This window comes from Micrasema longulum, unplaced genomic scaffold (genome assembly GCF_059751315.1).
Source record: "Micrasema longulum isolate JH-2025_06_02 unplaced genomic scaffold, ASM5975131v1 h1tg000112l, whole genome shotgun sequence".
NCBI lineage: Eukaryota > Metazoa > Arthropoda > Insecta > Trichoptera > Brachycentridae > Micrasema > Micrasema longulum.
The window spans coordinates 31,873-52,356 of NW_028277318.1; the positions used below are offsets into that span (position 1 = coordinate 31,873).

Consider the following 20,484-nt stretch of genomic DNA (forward strand, 5'->3'; position numbering starts at 1 on the left):
TCTAGGCTTGGAGGGGGAGATTTAGCAAAATATAAACTTTTGCCTTCCACCAGTAGCCAGGCTTTTTTTTTTTTTACGTGAGCATTTTTTTTTAAACATTCATTTAATTCCCGCCCAGCTCTTTATAGACCTGGGCTTGAGGAGACTAAGGGCGAGAACTATTCACGGGGACCCGTCACAATAGATCTTCACAGGTCGCAGTGATGTCAGGAGCTTGCATAGCACTGACCCCCACCTCTAAGAATGTGAATAAGAATAGCCTGTTATTGGTTGGTTTATGTGATAACTTAATGCACTGTATAACATTCACTTTTCTTCCTACGCTGCATTTTTGGATCATTTTTGCTATACGGGAGGTAAGGTGATCAGTCTTACGATTCAGGTACCAGTCCAGGAGCAGTGAAATACTGCAGTGTAGAGCCATCTTTAAAACAAATATTGAATTTACGTCCACCCTGCCGGGATTGAACCCCGGGATTCAAGCATGATAGGTGAATGCGCCAACCGCTACATTATTAGGCGGACTTATCTCCTATTAATGATATCTTTTATTCGTTCTTAATTTTTTCGTGCGTACCTTATCGTTTCCTGTAATCTTTGTGGTAAATTATAATTGCAAAGGGTCCTTCTCGTATACAAATAATATCGTCATCTTAATTTGTAATACTCGTAAGTACACAAATAGACAAAAATGATATTTTTGCGTTTTCTGTTAGGACTTCAAATAATCTATATATATCAAATTTATGTATTCGTACCACACTTTGCATTATTTAAAAAATGTATCGAAAAATCTTCGTCTAAAGGAAAAACTGTTTGAAAAACTCTTCCCAACAAAAATAAATTTGGGGCTATGGGACCAATTTTTCAAGTTAGGCCTACGATATCACTTACGTGAAAAAATGTAGAAAGAAAATTAAAAGGAAACATGTAAGAGGATAGTTTTCAATCACTGGTCGTGATTTGCTATGTAGATTTAATTTATCAAACATCTACATCAAAATCAAAAACCCAATTTCAGTACCTTAATAAAAGTAAAATGTACACTTTCGTCAATTAACAGGTCGAATATCTCCGACTGTAGGTACTCAGCTAGTGCAGGGCATCATCTGTCCCTCTGTTGTCACGGTACAGCGAACTTGACTCTGTGAGAGAGAAAACAATCGATTGCAAAGCCAATATCAAGGCAAGTACCTGCCCATGCTTAATGGTTAGATATCCACTACGATCTGTGGAGAAAGGAGAATTTCGCTCTCGAGAAAACAAGGCAATATTTATAATGATCCGTCACGTCGCGTCGCCATGTTCCATTAAAATTATAGTCCGCATGAAATTGCGAGCAGTATTCAAGTTTCTTGGCCGATTCAAATTTGCGGTGAATTCCATCTGTAACGTACGCGTTACCACGATGAAAGTTTCGCCGGTTCGTCACCCGCGTCTGCCGCAGTCAAGCTTCCCGGCGTAAGTGGGAAGCCGCCCTCCCAGACAGAGCCAAAGACAAAGTCGGAAGGTAGGAGCACAGCTGCGCCGACCGCAAGTCAACCTCAATAGCCCTGAAAAGGACTTTCCACCCGGTCCAAGTGGTGCAGAGAGGCGAAGGCAGTCAGCAGGCAGAGCGGAGCGAAGAGCGAAGTGCAGGAAGGCGAACAGGACGGAGAACGGAATAAAACACGTGTGAACTGTTCAGAGTTAGGAACTCAACTGATTTAATATCTCCAATTGACCGCCTTATAAAGCGGTGCGCGTCGGGCTCCGTGAGTCGGCCATCCCACCCGCGCCGGCTGCCTCGGAGTGGTGGGGGTAATCTTTCCCCGCCACTCGCTACATGCCGCCGGCCGCAGGTGGCGTAAATACGGGCGCTCAATGCCCGTACGGGCCATTTCGTCGGCAGCCGCGACGCGCGCAACATGACATTTACATAATATATTTTTGTACATTTTATTCATTTTAACCTAGCTATTTTTCCCCGGTAATACTGAGGCCAGGCTCGAAAGTGACCATTTTATCTTTATTGAGAGCCCAGCCATCAGTTCTATACATTTACCGGGGATCCTTTCTAATTATTGTATTATTTTAATTTATTCGATTTTACGCGTCCGGAACACTCCCCCCGTGCAGCTAGTCTGTACTATTTTCCTGCTGGGCGCGTTGTTCCTCTTCCTTCATTAGTACGGCGATCTTCACCGCTGGTCTGGTGTAGGTGCCGTTGGTGGTCCGCACCTCGACGACTCGTACTTGTCCGTCAGCTGCTGGTTCTGCACGGGTGACTCTGCCGCGAGGCCAAGAATTCCGCGGCAGATTTGGGTCCATGATGAGCGCGAGGTCCCCGACCTGTATTGGAGGCGCGGGCTCGCGCCATTTCTTCCTGTGCGCCAAGGTGGGAAGGTACTCCTTCAGCCATCGGCGCCAAAACATGTCGGCCATTTTCTGGGCGATCCTCCATTGCTTATGAAGGCAGGCCCCTTCTTCCTTTTTGTTATAATATGCCAGAGTTGGCTGTGTATTGGCTGACCCGAGCAAGAAGTGGTTCGGGGTCAGCGGTGCTTCGTCGTTGGGCTTGGTTGACACATGCGTGAGCGGGTGATTGTTCACGGTGTACTCTGCTTCAGCCAATATGGTTTTGAGGGTCTCCTCTCTTGGAGCCTGCTCGTTGAGGGTTGCGTGGAGGGCTCGTTTTACAGATCTCACGAGTCTTTCCCACGCTCCCCCCATATGAGGTGATGAGGGCGGAATGAATTTCCACTCAATTTTGCGAACTGTAAGTTCGGCGAGCATTCTGGGGTCCGCCAGGAGCTCGTCTACGGCCTGTTTCAGCTCTTTGTCCGCTCCCCTAAAGTTGGTAGCGTTGTCCGAGTATAACGCGTGTGGGCAGCCTCTGCGGGCGGCCATCCTTCTTATGGCCATTATGGCGGAGTCGCTTTCGAGGGACGACGCTAGCTCCAGGTGGATCGCGCGTGTGGTGAGGCAGGTGAACAGTGCCCCATAGCGCTTTTCTTTTCTTCGGCCGTTGGTGATCATCATCGGCCCGAAGAAGTCAAGCCCGCAGTGCGTGAACGGCGGCGTCCTGAAGGCCAGTCGGGCCTCAGGCAGTTGCCCCATCAGCGGGGGTTGGGGCCGGCTGCGCAGCATTTTACACAGCGGGCACCATCGTGTTATCTTCCTCACAGCCCCGCGGAGTCGCAGGATGAGGTAGCTGGCTCTCAGGTCGGCGATCGTCCTCTCGACTCCCGGGTGGCCACCCTTCCGGTGGCTGTGCGTGATCAGCAGCCGGGTGTATGGGCAGGTCCCGTCCATGATAGGCGGCGCGCTGCAGTCCTCTGCGAAGCTCTGTGCCGCTTGGATGCGCGTTCCCATCCGGATGACTCCCTCTTTGTCTAAGAAGGGTGCCGCTGCATGGAGGCGGCTGTGCGGCGGGATAGGCGCCTTTCGTCTCAGGAGCTCCAGCTCTTCTCCGAAAGCCGTCTCCTGGGACCGCTTCAGCAGCATGATTTCTGCGGCCCGTGTTTCTGAGGCGTGAAGTTCAAAGGTCCCCCCTGGGGACGGTAGGGACTCGTGGCGGCGGCATCGTGCGATGAATCGCAGCACCCATGCCGTCGCCCTGACGAGTCGGGTCCACGACGAGAAGCGCTGCACCTGGGGTAGGGCCTCCGTCCGTCTGATGTGGCCCACGAAGTGGCGGGGTTGTTTCCGCTCCAGCGTCTTCTCGTCCGGTTGTTGTAGTAACTTCTTCTCTTTCGGCCAGTCGGCTTCCCCTTTTCTCAGGAAGCCGGGGCCTCCGAACCATAGTCCCGACCTCGCAAGGTCGGGTGGGCCCTTGTCGCGGGTCCCTATGTCGGCTGGGTTGTCCTTGGTGGGGACCCATTTCCAGTCCCGTACGTCTGTGAGCTCGTCAATCTCGCCCAGCCTGTTTGCGACGAACGTGCTGTACCGCAGTGGGTCGGTTCGCAGCCAACACAGGACCGTGCTCGAGTCCGTCCAGAACACGGTTTGGGTGATGAGAGCTCGACTCTCTTTTTTTTATGGTGGCGGCCATCCTTGCCGCTAGTAGCGCTGCCTGGAGTTCTAGTCTAGGCACTGACAGAGGCTTTAGGGGGGCCACCTTGCACTTCGCCATTGCGAAACTTGTGGTATCGGCCCCCACAAAGTATGCCACTGTGCAGCATGCCTGCTCTGACGCGTCGCAGAACACGTGCAGTGTCACGGGTTCTTTCTGCCCTTGCAGCGAGCATCTCGGTATTGTACAGCCGTTCGCTGCCAGCAGGTCGCGCCATTCCAACCACTTTTCGGCGTGGTCCGGTTGCAGCGGTTGGTCCCAACCTGTGTTTGTCCTCCAGATGGCTTGCAGCAATATCTTCGCCCGTATCGTGAGGCACGCAATGAAGCCTACTGGGTCGAAGATACTCATGGCGGCGCTCAACATGCCGCGCTTGGTGGGTCGCTCCGGGATGGCTGCACTTTCGGCTCCGTGCCGAAATATAAATAGGTCGCTCTTGGGATCCCATACGATCCCGAGGACCCGCTCCGTCATTACTTCTTCCCCTATGGTGACTGCTGTATTGGCCCGGTCGTCGGCCTTTACTTCTTCCAGGACATCTGGTTTGTTTGAAGCCCACCCGGTGAGCCGGAATCCGCCATTGCCGAGTACGAGGCTAACATCTCGTACCAGGCTTGCAGCTGTTTCTTCGCTGTCTGTGGCGTCTAGGTAGTCATCCATGTACATATTGTGCTCGATCGCCTCTGCTGCGGCGGGAAATTCTTTCGCGTGTGCTCGTGCGACTGTGTTTCGCACGAATTGCGCGCTGCTGGGTGAGCACTTCGCTCCAAACATCATGGACGCGAAGACAAACGTGTCGGGCTCCTGCCCGTCCTGCGTCCGCCATAGGAACCGCTGCGATTGCTGGTCGGCTTCCCGGATTCTTATCCGCAGGAACATCTCCCGTATGTCGGCCGCGATGGCTACTCGTCCCTCTCTGAAGCGGATCACGTTTCCGAGGAGGGATGAAAGCAGGTCAGGTCCCGTCAGTAGATGGTCGTTCAACGCCGTCCTCTGGAACTGGGCGGCGGCGTCGAACACGACCCTTATCTTGCCAGGCTTGTTGGGGTTTGTCACCGCGAAGTGGGGCAGGTACCATTTGCGCGAATGGTGGGCGTCTACCTCCTCGCGGCTTAGTTTGACGGCGTATCCCTTTTCAATGTAGTCCGCCATCTTGGCGCGATATGCGATCGCCAGTATCGGATCCTTCCGTAGTTTATTTTCCAGGGAGTGCAGCCGCTTCATGGCTGCTTGCCGGTTGCAGGGCAAAGAATCCCCGTCTTTCGCCCACAGTAAACCGGTCTCCCATCGTCCGGATGGTAGTTGTGTGGTTGAGCTGCTCATGAGCTCCGCCGCTCGCACATCTGCGGCGCGGCAACGTTCCAGGGTGGTTACACCTAGCGAGTCAACGGCGAAGCTCTTCTTTACCAGTTCCGCTAAGTCCCTTTCACCCTGGCCGTCTGGGGGTAATTCAAAGGCGGGGTGCACAGCCCCGCCGTAGGTGACGGCTCCTAGGGCCGTCTCGATGGTTAGCCGCCCGTCCTCTTGTAGGACTGGCGGGCCTGTAGATACCATTAGGGTGGCGTAATCAAGACCGATTAACATCTTCGGCTTGATGCCTGGCCCGTGTGTCTTGGTGCTCTTTCGGTTGCGGTGCGGCAGATCCATGACCCGCACCGTCTGTGCCTGGACACCAAATTCTTTGTTTCCTTTAACGAGGATTACGGATACACGCTGTGATTGTAGCGTGTCCGTGTTCCCACTGGCACCGATGAGTCTCAACTCCTCGCAGGCCCCGGTGGCGCCCACTGCACGGGCGACATCCTCCTCGAGGAGAGTTACCGATGAACCCTCGTCTAGTAGTGCGTGGATCTCCATTGACCCACGCGGGCCCTTCAAGGTTACTGGCACTACCTTGAAGGTCACTGGGACTTCCGTTCGCCTTGTCAATAAGACTTGCTCGTTCGGCGTACTGTCCACTCTCTCGCGGTGTAGCGACCGATGATGCCGCCCGTGGCACTCGTCGCACTTCGCCGCTTCACAGGTGGTCGTTTTGTGTCCCGGTTCTAGGCATCCGTAGCACACGAACTTGGCACGCACAATTGTCCACCTCTCCTCTACCGTTTTCCGGAGAAACTTCCGGCATTGTCCGAATGCGTGTCCACTCATGTCGCAGAACAGGCATTTTTTGTCCTGAGTGAGAAACACGTGCCTTTCTTGGGTACGCCTTTTCTCCACTCGGGCGGGTTCCGTGCTGATCCCGATGCAACCCGCATTCGGTATTGCACCGGTCAGTCTCGCTAGCCACAGTGCCAGATCCCTGGGGGTAGCTTTTCTCACGGTATCCGCTCGTGACATAATCCACATCATCCTCTCGACTCGTGGCAGCTTCTGAGTCATCTCGGACAGAAGCTTCGGGGAGGAGAGGTGGCTTCCATCGAGGCCCTCTACGGTCGATACGACGTTTCTTATCGCGACCGCGTAGTCCGTCAGGGCCTCCAGGGATGCGTTGTCGGCCAGTTTAGGGAGTTTTCTTATCCGCTCCAGTACTCTGTCCACGACGATCTCCGGGTGTCCAAAAGCGGCCTCTAACATCTTCACAATGTCCGGCACATTTCGGGGATCTACCAGCAAAGACGACACTGTGGCCTTGGCCCGTCCTGTGAGGGCTCGTTGCAGACGGAGAATGTTCTCCGCGTTTGTAAGGGAGCACATCTGTGTCGATTGATCAAATTGCGCCTTAAATATTCGCCATTCTAGCGGGTCGCCGGAGAATTGCGGTAGATCCCTAGCGCCGGTTTGCCTCGCCATGAACGTGTGCCACTCCGGCGGCTGTCTGTATTTCGTCACAGGCTCGCCGGTGGCACCCGGCGGCATGTATTCCGTGGGTAGCCCCTGTTGTACCCACGCGCTCACCGGGTCACGAAACTCGTAGCCCCCCAGTGGTATAGTACGTGCCGCTACGGGCTCGCCTGGCCCGGCGGCGTAGCGTACGTCGGCGTCCTCCCTTCGGCTGTGTGCAGGTGGCGCCTCATTGTCCCGATGCCGCTCATTGTAGCGGCCTTGTAGATGTGCGTTTGTCGCTCCGGCGTAGGCCGGCTCAGCGGCGTAGCGTGTGTTGGCGGGCTCCTTCATCCTGGAGTCCGTCTCTGCGACCGGGTGCCTCCGTGGCACCCCGTCTCTCACCCGGCCGCTGTCGTAGTGGCTCGGCGGAAATGTGTACGCCGCTCCGGTGTCCTCCGGATCAGCGGCGTAGCGTGCGGTGGTGGCCTCCCTTGCTCTGAAGGCTGCTTCCGTGTCGGCGACAGGGCGCTTCCATGCGGCCCCGTCTCTCACCCGGCCGCTGTCGTAGTGGCTCGGTGGATGGATGTACGCCGCTCCGGTGTCCTCCGGATCAGCGGCGTAGCGTGTGGTGTGGCGTGCGGCGGCGGCCTCCCTTGTGCTGAAGGCTGCTTCCGCGTCGGTGACAGGGCGCTTCCAAGCGGCCCCGTCTCTCGCCCGGCTGCTGTCGTAGTGGCTCGGCTGCTGGATGTACGCCGCTCCGGTATCCTCCGGATCAGCGGCGTAGCGTGCGGCGTGGCGTGCGGCGGCAGCCTCCCTCGTACTGAGGGCTGCGTCGGTCCTAGACGCGTCTGACGTCAGCGGCAGCGGCTTGTGAGCCGGTTCCGACGTCCCGTGCGATGTGAGGTCCCTCTCGATGGTGGGCGTGAGGGGGGTTGCCATGTCTCGTCTGGCGTCCTCTCTCGCGTTGGCGGCCTTCAGCGCGGCGATGATCTCGTTGAGGCTGCTCACCTGCCTCTCGTGATGCGCCTCGCGTTCCTCCATCTGTCGGCGAAATGTCGCCGATGAGATGGACCGCTCCGAGGGTGCGGATCCCTCGTCCGAGTCCTTTTGTTCCTCCAGAAGTCCTTGATGAGGCTCCTCCTGGCAGTCGTGTGAAGGCCCTGGCTGGGGCTCCTCCTGATGTGCTCGTACAGACCCCGGTTGGGGCTCCTGAAGCTCCTCTTCGTGCTCCGTGCCGGCGTCTCGACGCGTTCCCGAACGCGTCGACACAGGCGATCTGTTGACCGGCATGCTGTAGGTGTGTTGTAGACTGGAGACCACTGGCGACGATCCTTAGCTCCGAAGGACCAAATGTAACGTACGCGTTACCACGATGAAAGTTTCGCCGGTTCGTCACCCGCGTCTGCCGCAGTCAAGCTTCCCGGCGTAAGTGGGAAGCCGCCCTCCCAGACAGAGCCAAAGACAAAGTCGGAAGGTAGGAGCACAGCTGCGCCGACCGCAAGTCAACCTCAATAGCCCTGAAAAGGACTTTCCACCCGGTCCAAGTGGTGCAGAGAGGCGAAGGCAGTCAGCAGGCAGAGCGGAGCGAAGAGCGAAGTGCAGGAAGGCGAACAGGACGGAGAACGGAATAAAACACGTGTGAACTGTTCAGAGTTAGGAACTCAACTGATTTAATATCTCCAATTGACCGCCTTATAAAGCGGTGCGCGTCGGGCTCCGTGAGTCGGCCATCCCACCCGCGCCGGCTGCCTCGGAGTGGTGGGGGTAATCTTTCCCCGCCACTCGCTACATGCCGCCGGCCGCAGGTGGCGTAAATACGGGCGCTCAATGCCCGTACGGGCCATTTCGTCGGCAGCCGCGACGCGCGCAACATGACATTTACATAATATATTTTTGTACATTTTATTCATTTTAACCTAGCTATTTTTCCCCGGTAATACTGAGGCCAGGCTCGAAAGTGACCATTTTATCTTTATTGAGAGCCCAGCCATCAGTTCTATACATTTACCGGGGATCCTTTCTAATTATTGTATTATTTTAATTTATTCGATTTTACGCGTCCGGAACACCATCTAATGACAATAATCCATTGTATTTTCGTTATTTATTTAACGTTTTGTACATGCATATTTGTACATTGGCGGACTTATCGCCAAATTACTTAATGGGATAGAGCAAGTTTTGTTAGAGGCGTTACCTTCAAAATCGTATTTTACCGGCCTTAATAAATAATTCATTTTTATCACGCATGTATGATGTGAGATTATATTTTTATTTTTATTTACTTATTTAATTTTTTGTACATAATGTAAATTGAACGTTGGCGGGCTTATTGCCAAATGCCAATTTCTTCCAATCAACCAATAAAATAAATGTTTTGTTTTATATAATTCAAGTTACAAAACATATTCAATGAAAAATAAAAATAAAGAAAGCTAAAGATATTCAAAAATAGAAATAATTCTATTTGCATATAAATTACCTTAAATCAATACTATTGCTCAGTGGGAAAATGAATAAAGAGAAAACGAGGAGAGATTAAGGAAGAGAAAGGAGAGGTTTCTTCAGACCCGGTAACAGATATACTGTAGAAACATCTTTAATAGTGGATTGGAGATGATTCCATAGTCGAGCCGCATGGACACTATATGAGTTAGAGAAGAAAGAGGAATTGTGGATGGGTATTAAGAGGGTGCTTTGAGAATTAGAACGAAGAGGTAAACCATGAACTGATAAGCGTTGAAATTTTTCATTGAGATATATGTAGTTAAATATAATATTATAGGAATTAATAAAAAAACAATGTTTTCAAAATCAGCTTTTTATATTGATCCAGCGATTTAAAACATACATTGTACTGAGTGTTGCTTGTGTGGATTATATAAAATAAAACAACAAAACATATAAATAAATATACACACACCAATTAGAAAATTACAATTTATTTTTTTGCCTATCTACACTGCTACCTTAAAACACAGTATTGTAAATATTAAAATTCATTTTAGGTATGATATATGGCTTAGCCTGCCCTCAATTTGCATTGTGAATAGCATAGCCCCTTTCTTAAAGGAGAAAAGGATTTTAGGTACTGTCTTGGATGTACGTCTTTGGAAGTACTATTTAGTAAATCGTATGTTTTTTTAATAAAATAATCCATATTGGTACAGTTTTGGGTAAAATAGAAATCTTCGAATTGCTTAGTATTGCAATAACCTTTCAGAGCTTTTCGGTGTACGATCGAGTACGCTACTATGGCCATTAAAATAAACGCGGGCTCATTACTAAGAATGTGATCCCAAAGTTTCAGCCACTCCGCTGAGGAAAGAACTTCGCTGAAGACACTGGTCATCAAGCTAAATGCGTACAGTTGAGTTGTTACTCCCACTGCACATAAATGATTCAATAAAGGCTTGTCATGCTCTTCTAGGATATTTTCGATTATGGCTAAAACGTTTGTTGGAGCCAAGGGGCAACGCTCAAACCAAAGTTGACAATAGTTCTTCAAAATGGTTGCAACCGCCTCAAAACAGTACAACGGATCATGATGCATTATCTTCACAAAGGGAAAGACGAAAATATGCAAGTAACCCAGTTCCGTTAGCATAGGGCACCAGTAATTTAAAGAAGAAACTACTCTCTTCGTATGCTTCAAATAAATACTGTCTTTTATATTTATGCATTTGTCCAATAATCTACAATTTGGATGCACTGGTCTACTTATCAAATCGCAGTACGCTTCGTAATTATTGGGAGTTTTCAGCAGAGCCTTCCAAATCATCATACGGTTTTTATCTGGGTATTCGCAGAACAATTTTAAAATTTTACCCAACCGATACTTATTTAAATATTCATCAATTTTATCTCCTCTTTCCTTCTCGTTGTCCACGGCTACGGGCTCGAATGTAAATTTTCGTTTTTTCTCTTGGCATTTTTCGCTGGATTTCGGACATATTGTTTTGGAATCAAATTTCATGAGCAATTGTTCCGATTTAAATATATTTATTTGTCCAAATTTGAGAATGCACGCCAAATATTTTCCACTTCCGCTAGAAACTATTTTATTAACGCTAGAAACCTCCGTCGGTAGAGAGCAAATTTTTGTAAACTTTTCTACGTCTAGTAAATGTACAACACCCCGGTTCGAGAGGACTGCTATGATTTTATTACACCCACCATCCAGGGGTTGGGGTAAAAAGGCAAGTTGCCTTACCCCATGCACGTCTATCTTGTTTGTCTCGATACATTTAAGTGTTTGCCAGTTATCGGCGTGATGTACACTCAGGGAAGTGCATGTTCCGATGACTAAAACTCTGCCATTTGCGGTGTAAGCAAAGCTTCGAATCTTCCGAAACTGCGTAGGAAGGTTGATATTTGCAGGTTTCAAAGTTTGCCTGCCCCACATTCGAAAAGTATCGTTTTTGAAGCATGCGAGTATGTGGTCAGACACAGGTTGAAACGAAATTTGGATAATTCTTCCAACACAAAAATTAAGTTTGAAATAAAGTGTTTTTCCTGTCAATTCCCATATGATCGCTTCTAGTCCTGTAGAGGTAAGGAGGAGGTCATGTTTAGAAGAAAATGTTACCATCTTTATTTCACTTTTGTGACCGGAAAGTTTGCTTTTTAATTTCCCACTGACGACGTCTATAAATAGTATATTAAAGGGACAGTTGATTGTGGCTAACATTAGAATACTTTTTTCATACGGAGTAAAGGCCATGACAGAGCTTGGTTCGTGACCCGAAAGTGTCCAATATTCACATGCCACCATATCGAACATGAATATATTTCCATGCTGGTCGGAGCAGGCAAATCTGTCGCAGGTATCAAATACAGCTGACAAAAAACGAATACATTTAACTTTGTCAAATGACGGACATATTGTGTGGTGGACTTGAAGAATGTTGCCATCGGATAGTTTATACTTTAATTTGAAACGATGTTTCTTAACTTCTAAGCACTCTGAATTCATTTCTTCCGGATAACAAAAAAAATCGTTTATTCAAATGTACACTTTTTAATTGACTAATTTTGAACGATCAAATAATTTGAGTAGAGAGAACGAAATTTTCAAACATGTCAGTTATTTAACTGTGACCAAAAAATAACACATAACATGAGCATGTTTTAATTCTTAATATTTCACATATTTGTGTAAAGTTGCACGTGATCTTAATTTAACCGGAATTTAGCAATAAACTTTCGATTTCAATATAAAATAATCATTTATCCGATAGCATTCCAGCGGTACATTTCCAATTAGAACTAGAACTGTCAAAATTTAAAACATTCACTACCGCACTCTAGCGGCAGGCATGTAAATACAGTTCCTACATACATATTTTACATGCTTACGTATTATTTTTATAACCTTTTATATTATAACATTTTTAAATAAACGAATAGTTTTTCTTATTAAATTATTATTATGTAAAACGAGATTTTCTAATCTGTGGGTTATGAATTTATTATTTGTTTATTATATATATACGGCCTAAGCCAATTACAACAGTTATGTTTAATATTTACCAAAGGAATGTCTATTTTCTATGCTATGAATAAGTAGTGTAGTGTCGAGAATCCAAAATGAGTAGTTACCTGTATAGATATGTAGTATGTATACTTATACAAGGGGAGAAAATCAGGAATAATAATATTTTTATGTATGTAATAATGTATATTACACATGTTGCGATTGGTTGTGGTTTGTTAGAAATTAGAAGACAAGAAGTAAAACAATTATTAAGCTTTGAGAAATATGTATTTTTCTAATTATGTTTACAATTCATTTAAAAATTACAGTTTAAGACTCAAATATTCACATTTACAATAATGATTACAAATATATTTTTGTTACACAAACAAGATGCTACAAACTAATTATAAATATTGTGTATAAAATTAAATTACTCTTTTACTAGCATTGAATTGTTATTTTAAAAATTAAAATTATACGACAATTCATGTAACATGTGCATTATTTTTACGTATTATCAAAAATGTGTTTAGAAGCAAAAACTTATTGTTAAATCGTCAAACAAAGTAGTAGCTGTAAGTATAAAATGAATAAATAATCTGGAAATTTCATTTTTTTGGTACAGAATATCTAGGAATTGTTGTCTTCACATGAGCATATAAACCAATTTTCTTCTTGGGATCACCATCTTTCTTAGCTGTAAAATATAATAGTTTTTTTTAATGATAATGGAACGCAGTATTATTATTATTTGTATTATTCAGTGCTTTGATATGTCAAATATAAACCAGGCAACTAGGTATATTCTTCATTTAGAGAAAAGTTTTAAAAAATCATTAAATAAAAAAGAGGAAATATATAGTTACAGTCTGTCAAAAAGAGTAAAAAATAATTCAGAATGCTGCGCTGGTGTTCCTATGCTACTACTTAAATCATTGAAATAGAGCAGTTTAACCAATCATAAAATACGTCACATAATTTTATGATGGCCAGCAGAAGCAGTTGTAGTTTTGATTTTCAATGTTTGTACTCTTTTTTCAGACTCTGCATAATGTGCTCATTTAAATTTAAATACTCCGTTTTTTTCTATTTTGACCAACTAACCCTTTTTGCATTTATTTAATTTATTTCACCATTTTCTGTTTTATTATTTTTAACAAGAACCTACACATTTACATCTTGCAAATAAATCAAATACTGATGAGCCAAACATTAAAATATTCTTTGACCATTATTTAATAAAAAAACATTTTAGAAAAATCACAGAATCTTATAACTATTATTGTATATATTTATTTAAGATAATGTACATACAATTAAACTTACCAGATAGTCTTAAAGATGCTCTCTCATTTAAAGACTTGTAGGTTCCTGATATTTGATTCTCTAAAACTGAACCTAAGCCATTATCTTTCCTTCCGCCTAGAGCACCGAAGTTTGGACTTATTCCCGTTAGAGAAGATAACTTCTTTGGAACACTTCTTTTCAAACTGTTTGTTTTGGCAACTTCATTTCGAGTTGATTTGTTAGAACCATATAATTTGTTAGTGGATATACTAATTCTCTTCAAACTGGTACTAGGTATTCGGGACTCTTTGACTCGACTGAGATTTGGACTTGACGCATATGGTAATGACGATCTTCCCGATAATATTGATGTAGATTGACCAATGCTATTTCTTCTATATTCCGTGCCCTAAAAACAAAAAATATTTAAACACATACAAAACATCTTTAGAGAGGAAGAGTTTAAAACTGGTAATCCTAGTATGGAAAAGATCCACCTCTCGTGGGAAGGAGTTCAACAGACCAATCGTCCTCTTCACAGCCATCATCAAAGGTAAATTGATCCGGCATTCAGGAAGAACAAATGGTCTGTGTTGCCTAGCTCTTAAGTAGTTGCTCGGTACATATAATTTTATGCACTTCAAACTGATTATAAATTAACCCGTTCAGAGTTTTAGAAGTCATCATAAACCATCCATATTTAAAAGTAACAGTGATGGGTTCTTTGTTACATCTTGTAAGTGAAAATTGTTTATGAAATCCTTAAGGATAAATAGATTTACTCGTCAATACAAAGACATGGTTGATCACCTGTACATAATTAACAGGTTTAAGTTATGAATATAACATACACATTTAAAAATAGTATCCATTACCTACTGATATCAAAAGTTTTTTTTGAATCACTACAATAATAAATAAACTTAGATAAAAGTCAAATATTTTTTTTATTTTTTATAAATCATTAAAATCTTTTTTTTTTCGTTTACATGATTAAGTTTTGCGTGATAAAATGACATTTTAAAAACAATATTCTGAGCACAGAGAATTCTTTATATAATACTAATAGACTGCAGGTTACATACGATTGTTTTAAATATAACGTTTCATTAACATACCTTGGGCTGTGATATTTTGGAAACATCTATAAGTGATCCTGCTGGAGACATAGTAGATTGTATATTATCATCTTCAAGCATTCTCGTAGCCTGTTTAATAATAGATATTAATTCTTCTGATAACTTTTGAGCGTCATATAGTTTGTTCAGGGCAATTTTCTCCATATTTTGAACAGGACTAAAACAAATAATAAAAATAATTAAATATTCATTTTTTAAAAACAATTTGTAAGAAAATAAAAACATGTTTTTTATATTATATTAATAATTTATTGATTAATTGTGGTAATAGGGTATATTATACAAAGGAGAATGTAATTATTATTGTTATTTGGGTTTTATAAAAAAATAATGGTGAACTTCTTATTAATGATGGAAAAAATACATTTTATGTATGTAAAATTTTAATCACTTTAAACAATGAAAATATCATTTTTTAATTACTTAATCCATACCTAGAAGTTCGGGCTTTGACAAAATCATTTGTGGTACACATGTCTAAAGTAGGGCTAGTGGTGTATGTATTTTGCCTAGTCACCATACTAGTTTTCTGAAAACAATTCAAAATCATGTGATTGAAATATTTCATAAGTTATTATAAACCTCTATACTAGTAGGTATTACCATTTTTTAAAACTATGTTTCTTTAATACAAAATAAGTGTTTTGTGTTTTTTCTCGTGTTACTAGAAATATATGTATATTTTTTAAATTAATTTATTTATAAATCCTTGCGGATTACATTCATTTGACAAAATAATTAATTTTTTTAAATTCATATTCTATGGGTAATGATAATATTTTTAACATCTTTTGTGAAGGTTGTCCGAGTCTTCTGTTTAGTTTTGTCTGGTAGTTTATTGTACTATTTCAGTCCCTTGTTTATTAGTCTCAACTGTCCTTGTCTCGTTTTAGAATGTTTATTTTTTTTTTTACGGTTCCATACAATAAAAAATATTATAATATTAAAAAAATAACAAAAACATCGAGAAAAGTATACAATGGTAGACAGTATTTATATATAAAAAAGAAATATTACATCTGTAACAAATATAAATATTTACCTTTATAAAAGAAAGGTAAATAAAAGAAAATAGCAGTTTTTAAAAAAGAGGAAGAGAAGAAAAAAAAAAGTGCTTTAAAAGGAAAGTTAAAAAGTTTACTTCATGGTTTATATAAATATTAATATTAAACAATAATAAATTTAAAAAATAATTATACACACAAGAGTAAAGAATTAAAACAAAAGTGAAGAACTAATCATTATTTTAATTGTTAATTAATGTTGTATACGATATTGTTCTGATATTCTCGTATTGGGTCCATGTTTACTACATTTTTTTTCAAGTTTTAGTTTTTCATCTACAATTACATCAGTAGCTAATTTATGAATAAATTTTAAGGATTCCAGTTGAAAGAGTTACTTTTTTCTTTGAAAGCAATGTACCAGGTTTCGGGACTATTGGATCAAGTTCCACGTTAATCAGTGCATCCAATGAACGATATCGACTTGGAGTTTCTGCTTTAATTTGTTGTAATCTGAAAAAAAATCAAAGGTACATATTAATGTGAAATTATAAAACATTGAAAAAAATGAAAATAAAAATCGTCGGGTTTCTAGCACAAGTTGGTAACTAAAAATTTTCCAAAAATGAGATGTGTTCATAAATAGAATTAATCTTTATTAATAAAAATATTTCGAATTTTAAAAATACAAAAAATAAAATTTCATAATGTCCAACTTCCAGTTTTATTTGAATTATTGATTTGGGTGAGCTTTTAACTTTGAATGTGCAATATCTTACAACTAGTAAAATGAAGTTACCAACTTACTTACTAGAAACCCGACAAAATGGGGGCCAGTCCCAAACAAGCTCCTAACGTCACTGCCACCTGTGTAGATCTATTGTGACGATTTCCCGTAAATTAATTATTGACGTCCAAGCCCAACTCTTTGATGAGCAGGAGAGAGTTCTCATATTTATTGTTAAATCTTCTCCTCCAAGCCAGAGCCTCCAAGCCAAAAGTCAAAGTAAACGAGTTATTAGGTAGGGGGGAGAGCTCTCACATCCTCAGGTTTATCCAAAGGTCCACCGAGTACGCGACTTTTTTCGTGATATAACCCTTTCGCTCCTGGCCAACACGTTTGTGTGGGTACAAACAAAAATTCTAATTGCCTTCCATATTCTTTTAGATCCTGGCCACAACGATTGTTCATGTTACTGGCCACTTAGAACATAACATATTTTTTATATGATGGCTCCAGTATCCAAAGTGGAGAGATGGTCCAAAAAAAAGGAGAGTAAAAAAAATTCTGAAAAATATCTCAAGAGCGAAAGAGATATAGCATTAAACTTACATAACATGTGTAAAAGTCATCATCTGCACTTTAGAACCTACATCTAGAAGTTTCAGAGATGTGCCTTTTAATAAAACCTTGGTCTTAAAAGTATTTCAATCAAATAAATTTACACAATTAATTTGATTTGAAACCAGTAAAATTTTTGGAAAACAAGTAATTGTTTGTTTCTATGATTTACTGAAATATTTTTATTTGGAGTAATTTTTAACAAGTCTGAAATAACTTTAATTTATATTGGATTTCTGATCTGCGATCTTTGACACTACCACAGGACCACAACTCGGTTCCTATGATTTGATAAGTACTTATTTATATCTTTTTTTATTTTCATCATTATACTTGAAATGTTAGACTCCTGTCTGCGTATTCTATAAATGTGAAAGCACTACAATCAATCATATGAATCATAAACGTATTGATTGTCCATTATTGTGATATTTTTTTATCAAAGTAATCATATTTGATTAGATTGAATATGAATGAATCATTTGAAACATATAAATTAGAATTGTGGATATACTTACTTGGAAACTGTAAAAAATAAAGCAAAAAAATGCCCTGGCCTAATTGACTTTCATATTCCCTTCTCAAAGAATTGCATTAAATATTTGTATCTGTATACAATGTTTATAAAAGGTACAGAAATATTTACTTAATACTATTTTTTTATTTGATTTATTTGGAAAAAACAACAGCTATATAAGAATGTAAAATATAAAAAATAGTACATACATCCAGTTAAAGTTTTTCGCAAGTATAATAAGAGAACATGTCACACAGTAAAGAGAAAAAAAAATAGATGAGGCAAGAGAAAAAAAGAGCATTAAGGGATGAGGAAATAAAGTGATGGAGAGGAGGAGAGGGATTTTCATAATATAGTTGACCGATTCAAAATTTTCATATGATAATAACATGAATATAATTAAAGAAACATAAACTTATTTATTACACACAGACAAATGTTTCATTTTACAGTGTTTCAAAAAGTTTTTTTTTGAAGTTACAAAATTTTAACATATTACATTTTCAAATTCTTAACTTTATTTTAGTTACGCTAATTTGGATTTACACAGGAACAGATACTTACATGTTTGGAGGTGTAATATTAATGTTTGTAGAACTTTGTGACAAATGACATTGCACATTCGCTTGGTTTAAATTGCATTCATCTTTAATTTTATTTAACTTAGCGTCAATTTCATCAAATTTATCTAAATTTCTTTCTCTGGGTGGGGAGATCAAGGCGGATGATGTACCACGCACAACATCAACGAGAGATTCAACAGTTTTTTCAATAAAATACATAACATTCTTGGGAAGCTTCTTATTAGTAGCAACCCCAGTTTCCTGTTAAAAAATACATGTACAAGAAGAAGTACCTTTGTAGTAGCTCATCACAGTCATAATAACCATAGTAACAAATAATAAGAATGATAATCCAAAAATTTGTATTAGACATAGAATTAAGAATAGTCCAGAAGGAGCGTAGAATCATATTTGAATACATCAGACTGTGTCCAATAATCCTCCCACCATGCCCTATTTTCGCCGCGCGCATTCGTGATGTCGCCGTGTAATGTTGCTTTGCGGGAAAAAAAATAATCATAATACAAATGTAAGGTAAAAAAAAAGAAATCTATTAATTTCACTAAAATTTTATTGTGCACGCGGAAACATTGATTGACACAACAGACTAGATAAGTAAAGGGTCATTCAATAAGAGTAATTGAATTAAAGAACTTTGATCTTGAAATATAAAACAAATTTTATTTTACATAAAACGGATATTTTTATATCATGTTAAATAATATTTGATGTTTTAAAGATAATGTCGTTCAAATGTCCCCCACGGCGTTGTTTAATTCAATATCTAATTTTCATTAGTTCTTCCATTAGATGAGCAAAGTAGGGTAAAAAAAATTCCATTTTGTTTCTTCGACAATCTGACAGATGGAAAAATAATTCAATTTTTAAGTAATGCATTTGCTACTTAAACATTCGTTTGCTAATTACACATGAAATGTGATACCATCCTGTTTCTTTAAGATCCTAGCAGTATTTCTACACTTTAAAAGGACACAACACGGCATAGTTGAATTCAAATCAGGAGTTGTGTACTGAGCGACGTTTACAATGAAACTAATGGGTCAAAACGTAAACCTACTCATTTATGAGTAGTTTAGTCGCCTTCTGTTTAATGTGCGTATTCGATTTCTGGACTATTCTTAAATCTATGCTATCAGATCTCTTTTTGGTGCATTTTTGTGTGTATTTGTATATTTATTTGTTATTTAAAGCAGGCATATAGGTAATTATGAACTAAGATTCAAATTCAATAGAAAGCAAAAGTATAACCAAATATGTGTGATATGCTTCGAGTAATAATACTCCAACCGCTTATGGTCGCCCATATGGACAAAAACCATTCTATGATTATCAATTACAAAGATAGCTACAGTTTACAGCAATTCAACCGAAAGTGTCTGTTACACGTTTGTTGTTAAATCAAAAACCAAACTAAAAATTTAAAAAGCTTTTGCTTGGTTCAATAGAGCGATAGGGCTTCTCTATAAGCGGGCGTATTATCACTCTGAGGTATAAATATCAAAATATTACACTTATGAGTAAAAAATATTGACAATTATATTGACACGTAAAGAATAATAACATTTTAAAAAAACATACTATCTTGAAAATGTTAGAAAGTAAAAAAGACTTCATAAAGCCATTACGAAAGAAAACTCAAAATTTGTATCCCAACTATATCCATCGACCTATTCTAATATCCTATGTTATTCTGCATGCGACTAAATATTATAGGCACTCAAGTATTTCACTAACTTAAAGCACACAAAAAAATATCTGACTGCAGACCAGAACAAAATACAGTGTTTTATTCTAATCGATTCTCAGTCATCTTCACAATGAAAATCAATTTTTAAAATATAAACAAAGTTTCTTATTTACCAGTTTTTTGGTCTCTATTCCCCCACTAGTTCCAGACATTTCCCACTTTTCAATGTCTTCTTTTCCTCCATCACGCCAACAATAACAATCATCGCTACTGGATTCTAAATGAATTTTTTTCCCAGAAACCTAATAAGAATCATCATAAAATAACTTATTTATTTCATTTTAGTTTGAAGACACATGTTTGAAGATAATTTCTACTTACATTACATGTGATATAAATGGATCTCCCAACAACTTTATGATCTTGTGAATCATTTTCATCTTTTAATTCAAAGCCCACATTTTGCAATATAGTACACAAATCGTATATATCCAAAGGCAGGTTCTAAAATAAAATTACTGTTTTAAAATATTTCTGTGTATATTAGCAAAGTATTTGCATTAAACACACAATATTTTAACTTACTGATTTATTTGAATCCATCACTTTTTATCTATATCTCGAATAA

The 20,484-nt window shown here is 41.0% G+C and overlaps 3 protein-coding genes across 3 annotated transcripts; all 3 read right to left on the reverse strand.

The window, feature by feature from the left end:
* Positions 1-2,118: 2,118 nt before the first annotated feature.
* Positions 2,119-8,107, reverse strand: LOC148284526 (uncharacterized). The gene is made up of 3 exons (XM_088238726.1): positions 7,639-8,107; positions 4,080-7,182; positions 2,119-3,904 (listed from the first exon to the last, which is right to left on the reverse strand). Exons 1-3 carry the CDS (start codon positions 8,105-8,107, stop codon positions 2,119-2,121), a joined length of 5,358 nt encoding a protein of 1,785 aa, XP_088094852.1.
* Positions 8,108-9,622: 1,515 nt separating this feature from the next.
* On the reverse strand, positions 9,623-12,073 carry LOC148284527 (TBC1 domain family member 31). Its single transcript, XM_088238504.1, has one exon. The coding sequence runs from the start codon at positions 11,790-11,792 to the stop codon at positions 9,840-9,842; it is 1,953 nt and encodes a 650-aa protein (XP_088094630.1). The 5' UTR covers positions 11,793-12,073; the 3' UTR covers positions 9,623-9,839.
* A 630-nt stretch (positions 12,074-12,703) lies between these two features.
* LOC148284528 (uncharacterized) lies at positions 12,704-20,459 on the reverse strand. The gene is made up of 7 exons (XM_088238734.1): positions 20,442-20,459; positions 20,238-20,360; positions 20,030-20,158; positions 16,769-16,833; positions 14,702-14,879; positions 13,623-13,992; positions 12,704-12,993 (listed from the first exon to the last, which is right to left on the reverse strand). The coding sequence occupies exons 1-7, from the start codon at positions 20,457-20,459 to the stop codon at positions 12,905-12,907; spliced, it is 972 nt and encodes a 323-aa protein (XP_088094860.1). The 3' UTR covers positions 12,704-12,904.
* Between the last annotated feature and the right edge of the window lie 25 nt (positions 20,460-20,484).

Coding starts and splice junctions, on each gene's coding strand:
- LOC148284527 (XM_088238504.1), bottom strand. CDS start 11,792: ATGAATTCAGAGTGCTTAGAAGTTAAGAAACATCGTTTCAAATTAAAG.
- LOC148284528 (XM_088238734.1), bottom strand. Junction 16,834..20,029: donor GAATAGAGACCAAAAAACTG/GTAAATAAGAAA, acceptor CGTGTTGGCCAG/GAGCGAAAGGGTTATATCAC. Junction 13,993..14,701: donor CCAAAATATCACAGCCCAAG/GTATGTTAATGA, acceptor TTTTGTTTTTAG/GGCACGGAATATAGAAGAAA.
- LOC148284526 (XM_088238726.1), bottom strand. CDS start 8,107: ATGCCGGTCAACAGATCGCCTGTGTCGACGCGTTCGGGAACGCGTCGA. Junction 7,183..7,638: donor TAGGACCGACGCAGCCCTCA/GTACGAGGGAGG, acceptor ACCCGGTCGCAG/AGACGGACTCCAGGATGAAG. Junction 3,905..4,079: donor GTGGCCCCCCTAAAGCCTCT/GTCAGTGCCTAG, acceptor CGTCGCAAACAG/GCTGGGCGAGATTGACGAGC.